Raw genomic sequence first — 13140 nt, forward strand, 5'->3', positions numbered from 1 at the left:
TAACAAGCAAGATAATTGTTGCTTATTTTGGTACAAAAACATTCCTACTACTGTCAATTTGCATCTTCCACCATTAATGTGCACACCTTCTGCAAAATGAACTTTGTCTGGAAAGAACAGATAAAAGTGAGAAAACACAACCCACCCTCAAAAGCAAACAGCAGCACCTGTTAAGGGATGGATTTGCTACTTCTCAGCACCACAGCTTGAAGGAGCAGTGCCCACCTGGAGGCCCTTGCATGCCCACAGAAGGTGACAGAGTGAACCAGGCACAGTTAATTGCCATAATCAGACTGGGAAAAATCAGCTGCAGGCAGGAGCTGTGAGGAGAGTCAGGGAGAGGACTCAGGGCCGAGTGTTGCCACTGCCATCTAGAGGTTTTAAACACAGACGTTCCTTCTGTCCACAGCCTCCTGCCCACCAAAATCTGCTTTCAAGCATAAGACAATGTGAGCTGGAAGACACATAGGTTTTTAGAAAATGTAACTCCACAAAATTCACATTCAGCACATCCAACTCCTGTGCTCATAGCTGTTCCAAGGATCCTGTAAAAGCCCTCCAGCCGATTCAGAAGGGTATCAAAGAATTTTTCTACTTTACAGCATTTTTTTTCTTTTCAGTATTTTATCTGACATAAAGGAAGTGGTTTTCTTCTGCTAAAATGAGGCCCTTGTGAATAATGAATAGATACGTTCACATTAAGCACTTTTAGAAGCAGTCTATTTTATAGGGCACAGTGTAAAGTGAGTGCATTGTCAGAATCTGAAATGTTAAATTTCACAGAAATCATTAAAACCCTTTAACACTAGTTAGTGCTATTTATCATAACTGCCCTCTTCAACTAAACAATTACATATAAACATATATGTTTATATATAAATATATATGTTTATATATAAACATGGCGTTTTATATAAACATAAATCTAAATGGTTTTATATATAAACAACAACAACTTCTATACTTTTCCCTTCACAGAACAAAATATTGTGGGGACATTAGTTCATTAACATCTTAGAAGGTACTACAAAATAAAATGCAAAACTCACTTCCTATGTAGAATATATTGTACAACTAAGTCCAAAGTTATTTACACAGAGATCCCAGTGCAAGTCATACAACCTCAAGTGAAAAAATTAACCAACCACTGTCAGAAGACAAAACCCATGTTTTGTCCTGCAAGGATTGCTTTATCAAAGCAAATTCTAGGCCAGAATGATCAGATCCCCTCCTAAGTAAGCTTAAGAAGTGTTTGTATAATAATGTGGATTTATACATGAGTGCTAAGCAATTCCAAAGGAAAACTTAAGAGTTGAAGAAGAATTTCATGGAAATCACAAGGACCAAGAATAACTCAGAAATACATAAATATCTAAAAGATTGCATGGTACACAGAAATGCTTCACTGACTCAGCCTAGAGGCAGGCAAGAAGCTCCAGTACAGTATTTATTTGGGCTGACTGACCCTTCCTTACAGCTCTACTATTTTTTAGTGCAAGTGAACTGCCCCTAAAAGTGCCACTAAAATTACTCTACACATGGTATCCAAGTCAGCATGTACACCTTTAGAATAAAACTTCCAGAGGTGCAGACAGCTCTGCTGAGCCCAATTTCTCTCTTGCCAATCCCAGCTCAGCATTTTTGCCACAACAAGCAAACAGAAACTGGAGGCCAATGCTCCATGAAGAAATCTGCCACTTGCCATTTATGAGCTGCTTTAAAACAGATCATGCTATGAGGTTATGTGGGAAAAGAGAGCAAACCTTCAGAGCTGCAGTCAGACAGGTTGTCAGTCAGAGAGTCAGACAGAGGCTCAACAGGACCAATCAACTCAGAGCCATCATGCACCTCTCCACCCTGAAAAAAAAAAAGAGGCAAAGGAATTACTCAGCTGCTGTGCTCTATGGAAATTCTCATTGTACAGAAGTGATAGCCAAAATGATATTTTTTTTTCTTATCAGTGAGTGCTCCATTACTTTAGAGTTAATGAATTGAATTAAACCATATAAGTCTGCAAAATTAAACAAGAACTTTCAGTTAAGCTATATTTGGTTGCCACAGACTGACTAGATATCTAAATATTTAGCCTACTGCAGTGTCAGAATTTTGAACCACACAGACCTGCACACCCAAGTCTAACAGGGAGAGAATAACAATGCTCCTGATCTATTGTGTCACATATAGTCTGTGCCCTTCAGTGGTGCTCCCAAGCACAGGACTGTCCATCAGACTAATGTCCCACCCATGACTCACTATCTTGAGTTCAATCACAGCTGAGACTTTACAAAGATACAAGGAGGACATTCCTCTCCAAGCCTGAAAGGAATCAAAGCTAAGAGAAGTAACAATAGCATTAGAAACCACCTAAATATTTCAGTATTTTCTTAAATTTCTGCTTCACATACAGGTGCACACTTTCCATGCCACTTTAACAAAAAGTGCACCATTTTCAAAATCATATTACAAACAGGCACTGCTAATCTGTCTTGAACCAGCCCAGCACATTTTCACACAAGCCAGCTCATTCTTCTGGAGTTTATAGCACATAGATGATCAGAACACTCCCTTCAGATGTTTCTAAGAATTCATTGTCCAAGACTCTCTCTCTACAGCCACAAAAATCTGAAAAGGAACAAAACCACCCATGGGTAGAGCTAAAAGCACACAGGCTGAGCTGGTGACAGACCAAACCTAAGGCTCTCTTACAGGAAAGCATGACACGACATCAGCTAACAAATGAGCCTAAATTATTGCATTTGCATAACCCCCCTTGAAGACATAGTTTGTCCTAAAAAAACACTGGTTTTCTAGTTTTATTCATTTCCCTGCAAAGCCAGAAAAGATCCATTGGGAGACTAAAACTAACACTTTCATTAAGCAAAGGAAGGAAAGAGAGGTCTGAAAAACTACCCAAAACCACAGAAGTATTTCCAAAGAACTGAAAAAATGCAAATAAACCAAAAAGTAAAATAGTCTAAACTCGGTCTCCCAGTCATTTATTGACACCAAAGCTTAAAAAAATATTATTTTAAGTATTTTAAAGAACACTGCAATAACTCCATCACGAAAACAAGTGAAGAATCTTAAGCTTTGATAAAATTTTGCTCTAGCATATAGATATCATTTAAATATATTAAACACATTCATATGTTTAAGTCCCATCTCAGCCAGATGAACATTTCCTTAATTCCAGAGGGTTACTATCATGGGTCCATGTAAATTTATGCTTACGAGTTTGCAGTACATTAGGCTAAGCTACTGAAAATAAAGAGGTTTGAAGGAACTATTGAACAGAAACTGCTTCAGCTGTAATAAAGAGCAAGTCCATATCAATGTACTGTCCTAAAATTTGTTATGGGGACTGGTTCTCACAGCACTGTACAAGCAGCAGATTGGACCAGTTACAAGACAAATTTGTTGCTGTGGACCTGAGTCCACAAAGACCATAAGGAAACAGTGTAAACAGTCTTCACTCCTTTGGTTTCAAACTATAAACATCTACTGAAAATATAGGAACAGTGACAATATTTTTATTACTTCCCACTGGAATTTATCATCACAAGTTCTGCTCATCATTCATTAAAAAAAAAATTTAAATCTCTTCACCTGAAGTTCCTGTAAAACTTTCCACCTTGTAGAGGTGTGGCATGGGGTTTTTTTAAAGCCACAATTCCAGAGTGAGCGGAAAAGCCCCAGTCCCATCCCAAAGCATGTCAGAGCAGCTCACTGCCATTCCGTGGTTTATAAAGTAAAGCAGAATCAGCACTGCACTTCAGTCATGTCGGTAAGAAGCAAATACTTCTGCAAATACTAACCAACCTTAAAAAACTCTTCCAGCTGTTTGCTGTTATAGAGAGCAGGGATATTGGCAGAAAACTGCAAGAGATCTTCAGCACATTGCCTTCTTTCTTCAATCACAGTTTCATCAAATCGCCCTGGAACAGACACACAGATTGACAGCTTTAGAAATAACCACACATTTATTTTGCAATAACAACTACAACGAAAGAAAACAAACGAGACAAAAGCAACCTTCTGGAGACAATGCCCTGAGTCTATGAAAGTCACTCCAACGCTTCAGGAGAACATAGCAAATCTTCAAACTTCCTATTCTCAATTGTCCCTAGAGTCCCATCTTCTGCAATCCGCTCGGCAGATGAAAGCTGGCAGCTACGACAAGAATCCTTCGCCCTCTCATCGTAAGAATATGTGAGGCAACACTCTTGATTAGCCAAGAGACACTAACGGATGTCCAGTGTTATCTGACAATAAATGATACATGCACAATTTGACAATATGCCAGTCAGTGTCAGCCTTGATTATGGCCCAAATCCTGTAAGGAGCTGAGCAATCTTCACGTATTCTCAAGAACAACGCACAATATGAGTGGGTAGTAAACAAAGTATTGCTAAAAGCCCCCAAACAGATCTTCAATTCCAAGGTGCCATTTATGGAGGAGACAAAGTGTAGGGGAGATGGTGAAGCCCTGCTACCAGACACTGAAGCTTTCCTCTGAAGTAACTCCATGCAGACAGGGTCTCATCTCCTTCTGGATTCAAGAGGTAAACAGAGCAGGAAGCAGCTCATTTACTAAAATGTATGATCATTCCTTTTTCTCTACTCAGCACCCAAAACATTCCAATTAGAAAAAACATACTTAAAAACAATCCCACAGTTCACCTGAAGAGATTTGCTTCTCAGGAGAAAACCCTTGGGTTGCTACCTTAAATTCACATCCTTCACAATTGCACACAACTTATTTTAGCTTTTTATATCAACATCACTTTGTTGTTGAAATAGTTACAAGTTTACAAAAGAAAAAGGGTAGAGGTTAACAGTAATAATTGGAGGAGAATAGAGCAGATATTGCAACAGCTATACAGAGGGGAAAAAAAGGACTGGGAAGACAAGTTCAAGAAACAGTACTGCTGTAACAGCATGACCAGAAAAATAAGAACCACCTGTGACAGCTCTGTGGCATTAACCTTTGAAGAGGACAAAAGAAACATTGAATACAAAAGCAAAATTCATTTATACTTAGAGCAAGCAAAAAAATAATCCCAGAAGAAAGTATCAAAGCAGGATTCTTTCCAGAAATTCTTCAAGTAAATAGCTCCTGCCCATGCGGTATCAGAAAAAAGAAAATAAAACTAAAAAGACACACACATACTCACAAGATCACAAACAAAGCTTTTAGGGCTTATTTTTCCCATGAAAGAAAAGAAAAGACATCATTGGGCTAATTTTCAGCTGGACTGGTTCCGTGCCTTGCCCACCCTGCCGTTTCAGCTGTACAAACAGGAGCAGCTGCACAAAAGAGTGAGCAACAAGCAAGCAGAAAGAAGGCAAAAGCAATACTACCACAGTGAGTGGGAACATTGAAATCAGGCCCCATTAAACTGCTCACAAACTTCCTAAGTCTTCAGAGCAGCACTGGGGGTGCATTAGGGCTCTTGGCTCATTACATGCAAAACTGGACGTCATGGAAAGAAAACAACTTCCCTCAGCAAAGCACAGCAGCATGAGCCAGCTAAATGAATCTACAAATTCACACAAACGCTGTTACAATGCAGTAGGAAATCAATGGTGAAGAAGTAAACACCTAACAATACCAAAACCAGAAAACTTTTGCAAGAAAAAAATTCTGTAAGATATTTTTCCTCATTTCTCAAGAATTTCTCCCTGTTTCATTTAATCAAGCTCAATAAAAACAAAGTTTGCTTATTTACATCTTCTCAGTATCTCCACTGGGCACCAGATAGGGCACATCAGGACCAGCCCTGTCAGGCTGGCCAGTGTGCATTCACTGATTGCCAGGCAGCTGCAAACCTCACCGGTATGAGCTGAGCCTGCCTGGCCCTCAGCAGCACCAAAACACATGCTCTCTCCTTACTCAGCTGCCATTCCATTTCACAGACTTTGCAGAGGTATAACTACATTTGCAACCCCTTCACTCTCAAATTTAGCTGGCATTAGCCACATCAGTAAGGGGTTTGACTTTCTAAAGGCACAATTACACAAGCCTTAGCTTCTTAGGACACTGAGCTAAAAAAACAGAAATACATGTTAGAACAGAACTGCTGAAACATTAGTCACCGTCGCATTTTCCAGTCCATTAGCATCATGATAGCATCAGGAAAACTGCTTCTAGAACTAGAGGGCTTTAGGGGAAGGAAGAACATTATTCAGTACTGGTTCAGTTCACAGACCTCCTGGCATCTTGCTGGCAGTTTAATTCCCAGGCAGCCCTGCCCACCTCCTTCCTCCTTTTCCTTTTTTTGTACTTTCAAGCAATGTTGTATTGCTCAACACTTTCATTGTCACTCTTCTCAAGGAAATGCTCAAAGGTGCTTACACAGCCAGCTGACTCTTCCAACATTTCTATCAGGATGTCATTCTGCATCTAAATCAACATTATTTCTGCTAGTCTTAATTCTCAGACATACACGCACTTCATTATAGGGATCACATCTTTCTGATATTTTTAAGAAGTGTCAACTACAACTTCAGCATATAACACAGTTCTTACTCCTCCAGCAATGATCCATTCAACGTTTCCTATTTACATAAAAACTAAATGTAAGTTCCTGTTAAAAGAATCCACAATTAATTTTGTGGAGCAGACCTGAACAACTAAACACCCAGCAAAGTGTGTGTTTATGTTTCAATCAACTTCTCACAAGACTTCCTACTGTACATGGCACCAAATTCATAAACACATTACCTCATTCAGTGTCTTCAAATACACAGAGCACCCTTATGTGAGCTTTATAATGGAAATCATCTTTCTGACTCACTGCTAGCAAGTTATCAATATCTGGGGAGTTTCTGTTTCCTTTTTGGTGGGTTGGGGGGGTGTAGCATTTTTTTTATACTAGATACAATACATACAGATTTACCCATATTTTGGTAAAATGCCATGTATGGTCAACAGATGGAATTACTACCAATGTCCAACAACAACAAAAAAGAAGTAGCTTAAAAGTACTGGAAAACATTGTGTTAATGCATACTAGGATAGGACAGTAATCATGTCCCAGATAGAGGTATCATAATTTCAGCAGCTGGTTATGTTAGAACATTTTAGATTTCCATGATCAAGTTCACTGAGGTTTTTCCTACAAAACAAGTGGAAAATGTTCAAGTGAAGTACAGAGAAAGTCAGATGATTTCTTTCTCCCATCCATAGGATTTTTCTGCTTTGATACAAGCAGCTCTACTACAACAACATAAAAACACACACACTTTGTGGCAAGTCCTTAGTTGCATGAAGTATGGAAGCACAGCATGACACATTTGTTTTTAAATACATCTCAGTTCTCCACACCATCTCCTGAAACTCTCAATGCTGAACTGGAGATGCTCCTCAGCTTTAACAATTCTACTACAACTAAATTCAACTGTCAGAGCCAACAATGCACATTTTGCAAACTGCACCCTCTGCAAACAACAGGTACATACATTATTTAAAGCACAGGCATCCAAAAAAACCCCAACCAATCAAAACAAAACAAAAAAGGGACAAAAAAAAATCACAGAAAAACCCCCCACCAGTTGCCAACAATTCTACTCACAAGTTTAATTAGAAACTAGTCTAAAAGCTGCAACAATTGTAACATTGCCACAGGGAAGCAATACTACAGAAATTGTCCATCAAAGCAGCATGGAAACAAAAGATCTTGAGAGAGATGGACCTTGCAGGTCATCCCTAACAGAATGAGACTGAAAACGAGTTTTTCAAAACCTTGTTATCTATAAAGATTGCATTTTTCCTCTAGTACAAAAAAACCCTTAGGATTTTTATTTTAAATTAAAATAAATCATATGGCAGCTACTATGTGCAGAATTGCAATGGAAGGATGCACAATAACATTTTATATTGTAAATACAAAAATAATTCTTAAATCAGAGAGTCAAATAGGGCTGTTCCTTTCAGATATGTACCAATCATTTAAAATTTGCTTTTACATTATTCCACTTTTCTGTATTCTTCTGTGTCTCAGCTTCATCTAAATGTAGGGGGGTTTGTTTTCGTTTAGTTTTAATTTCAAAGCACTTTTCAATAAATAACTGCATTGAATGTTTCTGTGTATTTCCTTCTCTCACAAAGTACATTTCTGTCACTTTTGTTCACTAAATACAATAGAAGGAGGATGTTTTTCAGAAGGGATTTCACTCAATTCTTCCCTTGCTTACAGAGCTAGTGTAAAAAGAATTAATTTGCATTTATAGCAATTTTAAATTATTTAAGACATTATTAAGGACACCTATACTCTCTTCCACCCTGATTTTGTTTTACCCCTCCCCTATTCTCCCCTATGAATAGCTATCATATCTTCTACCTGAAGTTAAATTATGCTCTGCAAATACTAGCTTTGTAAATAATTTGTCCAGTGAGATCTCTACTTGGTAAATCAGACTTAAAATAATCTCAGAATGAAACTAATACTATATGCTTTATTTAACAATTATTGCCCATGCTCTGACATAGCACCAAAACTTACCCCACATCCAACTTCTTAAATAAGCAAAAATAAAATTACATGAAACTTGGATACAATTTGGCTATGTGAAATACAATTTAAACCAGGAATTTCACCTAGCAGAGAGGCACAAAATCTACATCAGAATTCAGCTTCATAGATGCAGGCCAACAAATGTGAAACATACTGGATGCTAAAACATACCAATCTAAGCCACACAGAAAATTTGGGAAAATAGCCTCTAGATGACTGCCCAACACTGCTAAAAAATGCCACACAAAGAAAACCTGCAAAAAGCAGCACTAGATGTGCACCAAATAAACACCAAATACTGTCTGGGTGCTGAAACGTGCACAATACATCCAAACCATGCAAAAACATATATGGCAATAAACACAAAAAACAGACACAACACATGGGAACTGCAAATACACAAAGCATGTCCTAGAGGTGTGGTAAAAAAATGCCAAACAAGCTCAACACTAAAAATGCTAAAAATATGGGAGGGGAAAAAAAAAGGATGTGGTAGCAGAATGCAAAAGAAAAAAAAAGGCAAATCCATGCTGAAGTGTGCTGTATGTTTAAAAAAACACCAAAACATATCCAAAACACATGGCACTGGAAAGCAACGCTGCAGCAATGCCTAAGAAATAAAAGACTATTTTTTAAAAGTGCAAAAACTTAGCAGAAAAAGAGCACGTTGGAAATTCACGCCAAAAGATTCCAAACATACTGGACACCTGAAATACCACTGCAATAATGCCGAACATACTGGGACAACACTGTAAGAACCAAAATCCACCCCAAAAAACACACAGAAATCCCAGTCCAGAAACAAGAATATATGGCAGATGCATTTTAAAAAATGCCAAACATCCTGGACACTAAACCCCATACAAGGTGCACAGAGAAACCATGAACACAAATGAATGCTAATTAAAAAACAAAACAAAACAAAGGAAAAAAACACCAAACTAAACCAACTTGTAAACACCATAAAAAGGATTTAATATGCCCAAAACGCCTTAGGTTCTGAAAAGGATTTAATAAACCCAAAATACACCTCAGAAACTGAAAACCTCACCAAAAAGGATCTGGTGGATGCAAGCCAAAAAAACCACCAAACATGTTCAAAGATTAAAAACCATTAAAATGCCTAATTGTAAATTGCACATGGCAAATTCATGCTAAAAAGGCCCAGCAAATATACTGGACACACGAAAAAATTCCACTGGATAACTCATAAAATAACACACTGAAAAATCATACTGTGTGTGTATATATGCAAAAAGAACCCACTAAAGAAATCCTGGACAGAAATAACATCTTAGCCATGCCCGAGGGACCAAAACCACACCTAAAAATAGTCCACACTGGAAACCTTTCAGCCCAAAAGCTCATGCAAAACCAAACCAAATGTGTAAACAAATGTCAAACACTTTTTAGACACTTTCAAAATACAACTTTAAATTTTTTGGGAAAAAGGTTTCAAATCAGGTGGTAAATGTACACCAATAGCAACAGTCAGCAACACTTTAGAAATGCCTCAGAAACACTTGCAGAGCAAAAAAGATACCAAACATGCTGAACATACTAAAAAATTGTTGAAAAACACTTAAAAACACAGTGGACATTGTGTGGTGATATATATGTACACAAAAACATAGCTCCAGTTTGTGCTGAACATGAAGAACATACACTAAAAAAAGGTGATTTTATAAACACAACACTGCTAAAAAAAGTGTGGCAGGTGGAATTCTGTACACTCACACCACTTCACTGGAAGTCCATCTACAGCTCATTCATGAGAACATACACATCAGGATCAAGTTAAGACCTATAAGAGCTAATTTCCTTTTTATCACCTGTTTCTCTGGCAGATTATTTTGGTGAAATATGTAAAACTGATCTCAAAAGCCTAGCTAGATAAAACTGACAATTGCAATCGAATTGCCATAATATTTTTTTCTGTAACAACCATTTAATACTTTAATACAGCTCATCACTAAAAATCAGATAGCTCATATTTAAAACATTTTTTTTGCTGTTAAAGGTAATACAGACTTTATGCTCCTGAAAACAGGGAATGTATGTGGTAAAGATACAGAACATATACATCAATAAATATCTCAGCAACTATGTCTAACTTGGAGGCAAGGACATAAACTCTTATCCATTACAAAAATAAATAAAAGCATCAAGTTATGATACCAGCACACCTACGAGTAGGAAAAGCACAAGGAAAATTTTTCATCCAGCTACAAAACAAGATGTATTTATAGATATTGAGTTATCAAAGAATTTCAGCAGGTCAGGAAGAAATTATGCTTACCAAACACTATTGCTTTGGCAAAAGGTGGAAAGAGCTCTGTGTGTCTGCATAGGTTTTTATGAATTTGCCAAAGATCTTTGTGCAGTTTCTTAAAGTCACTGTATCTCTTCCAAACGATTATCTGAAGCAGAGAAACCAGAGAGAAGCATTAGTGAGGTTCATTGTTCATATTACATCACACCACAAATCCACTGGGTTAATCACATCAGACCACTAACTCCAGCAAATTTGTTTAACAAAAATATACAGTCTGAACTGCCAAGTGTAACAAGCATAAAAAAGGCCATTATCTGTCCCCAACCCACATTGTGGCTAGCAACACTTCAGTGCATAAATAAAAACTGAGTAAAATCTCAAAGGAGGGCAAAGGAAGCACTGCTTCAGTCATTCTGAGATCCAGACCTACACAGGGAGCCAGTAAGAGAGAAAAAAATGCTGAACAGGAGTTTTGCACTATCCAACATTCAACAGCACACTGTGCCTGGTGCAGCTGCAGGTGTGGAGAAGAGACAACAGCAAAAGAGAAAACCAGGGAAGAGAAATCCCAATACAAGCAAGGGATTTTTAGGGACACTATATTGAGCATCCAGGACTAGAAAACAGCTCCTAAATTGTGTATGTAAAGAGGGGACCAGATGTAAATGCTAGCCTCCATCTTAAAAGTTTTCTTGTAATAACACAAAAAAACCCCCACAGTTTGTTCCTTTTGTAATCTAGACAAAAAAACTCCATTTTAGGAATATAAAGATCAGCTATTCCTGATGCCTCCTTTCCAGAAAGTAGTCATCTCTCAGTCAGGTATCTACTTCAGGTATCTATCCTTCTTCCATCCCATTCTTTCTATTCAAGAAAATAGGAGTACCCAGTAGGAAAATCAAACCAATGAAAGAAGTAAACAATAACATTTACACTTGACTGCTACTGGATTTGTTATCAGGATGAAAAGATATTAACACAGATTTTTTTTATATCCTGACCTCATTTTTGGTCAGACTCACTAAGCCATCACAATAAACCTCAACACTGATGTAAAGTGATTAAAGTAGAACAGAAGGGAAAAAAACAAGGAGAGTGCATGCATTCAGCAGTTGATTCCACAGTTGCACCAGTCAAATATCTCAATTAACTTAATACAACTAACTACAGCTTTAAATATTCCACAATATTTCTGAATGATTTACCAGGTTGCCTTCTCATGAGCCATCATAATTGATTAAGTTGAATGTTTTTTCAAGCAAACCAGATTTTGAGCTAAGCAAAAGGTTTCAATTTAGAACATTTTTGTGCTGTTGTTTCTCTGGGTTTTTTTAATACTGCAATCAGAGGCCTTCTAAGTTTCAGCAGATGCAAGTCCTACCTCCAGAACAATGCAGATATAAGGTAAGAGGTTTGTCAACAGTGGACATGCAAAGCTTTAGTGTGGCAACACATTAACCACCTTATAAATTTAGCTATATTTAGCAACCACCAGTCCTGATTTTGACTCCCTTATTGGCACACATTTTCATTACTTAATTACAGCTGGTACTCCTCACACACAAGTGAGGAATCTCAAGAAGGCAAACCAGTCATTTTGCTATCAGAAATAATATTTTTTCAATGCTGTACTTTTATCTAATCCAATAACCAGAGAGTGCATGATTAGCACTTCTTGAGCAGTGTGCATATAGAACACAAAATTGCTTAAGACGGTGAATTCTTTAAACATTGAGTTACTGTATTGTTAGTACTTGGAAACAACATGAAAAGCTGCCAGAAAATAAGAGCATGAGATTTCATTCCACTAAAAAGCATCATTTTTCACTGCTACGATAAATGTCCCTAAGTAACTCGCATAGCAAAAGCAGCCAAAGTTATCCTAAAACCTTCCAGAAGCTCATGGAAAACATGCCTTTGCATGCATGTGGCCCAGCAAAGTTAGCAAAGTTCTACCACCCTCATTAGACATTAGATTTGGAGGAAGGACACATTGTACTTTGAGGCCCAATGAAGCACAGCAAGTATATCATAAAACATATGTTAGACTTGTAATGCAATAAGGTGCTTGTCATGGCAAGAGCCAGTAGATCTCTATTAACTCATGCAACTCATCTGTTCCACAATGAATAAGCCTTTCTCCTAAATGAAAAGGAAAAAAAGAACCACAGGACTACCCTAGATGCAATTGCCTTACACACCACATTTCCACCATCAGTCCCCAGAAGCAAGGACATTAAAGTTAGGTCCACTGGCCTTTCTCCATCTGCTATCCCCACACAAAACTTCACATTAATCTATTTCATTCTTTCTAGAGGAAAGCCCTTACAAGGTTCTCTTCCTTCCTGC

The 13140-nt window shown here is 37.7% G+C and overlaps 1 protein-coding gene across 1 annotated transcript in view; it reads right to left on the reverse strand.

Moving 5' to 3' along the window:
- The window catches only part of RPS6KC1 (ribosomal protein S6 kinase C1), an 85033-nt gene that overhangs the window by 65171 nt on the left and 6722 nt on the right, over positions 1 to 13140 (reverse strand). Inside the window, exons 3-5 of the mRNA XM_058801544.1 lie at positions 10816 to 10936; positions 3820 to 3935; positions 1764 to 1857 (exon numbers count right to left, since the gene is read on the reverse strand). Coding sequence (XP_058657527.1) covers positions 1764 to 1857; positions 3820 to 3935; positions 10816 to 10936 — 331 coding nt within the window. The remainder of the gene's footprint in view (positions 1 to 1763; positions 1858 to 3819; positions 3936 to 10815; positions 10937 to 13140) is intronic.

This window comes from Ammospiza caudacuta, chromosome 3 (genome assembly GCF_027887145.1).
Source record: "Ammospiza caudacuta isolate bAmmCau1 chromosome 3, bAmmCau1.pri, whole genome shotgun sequence".
NCBI classification, from domain to species: Eukaryota; Metazoa; Chordata; class Aves; order Passeriformes; family Passerellidae; genus Ammospiza; species Ammospiza caudacuta.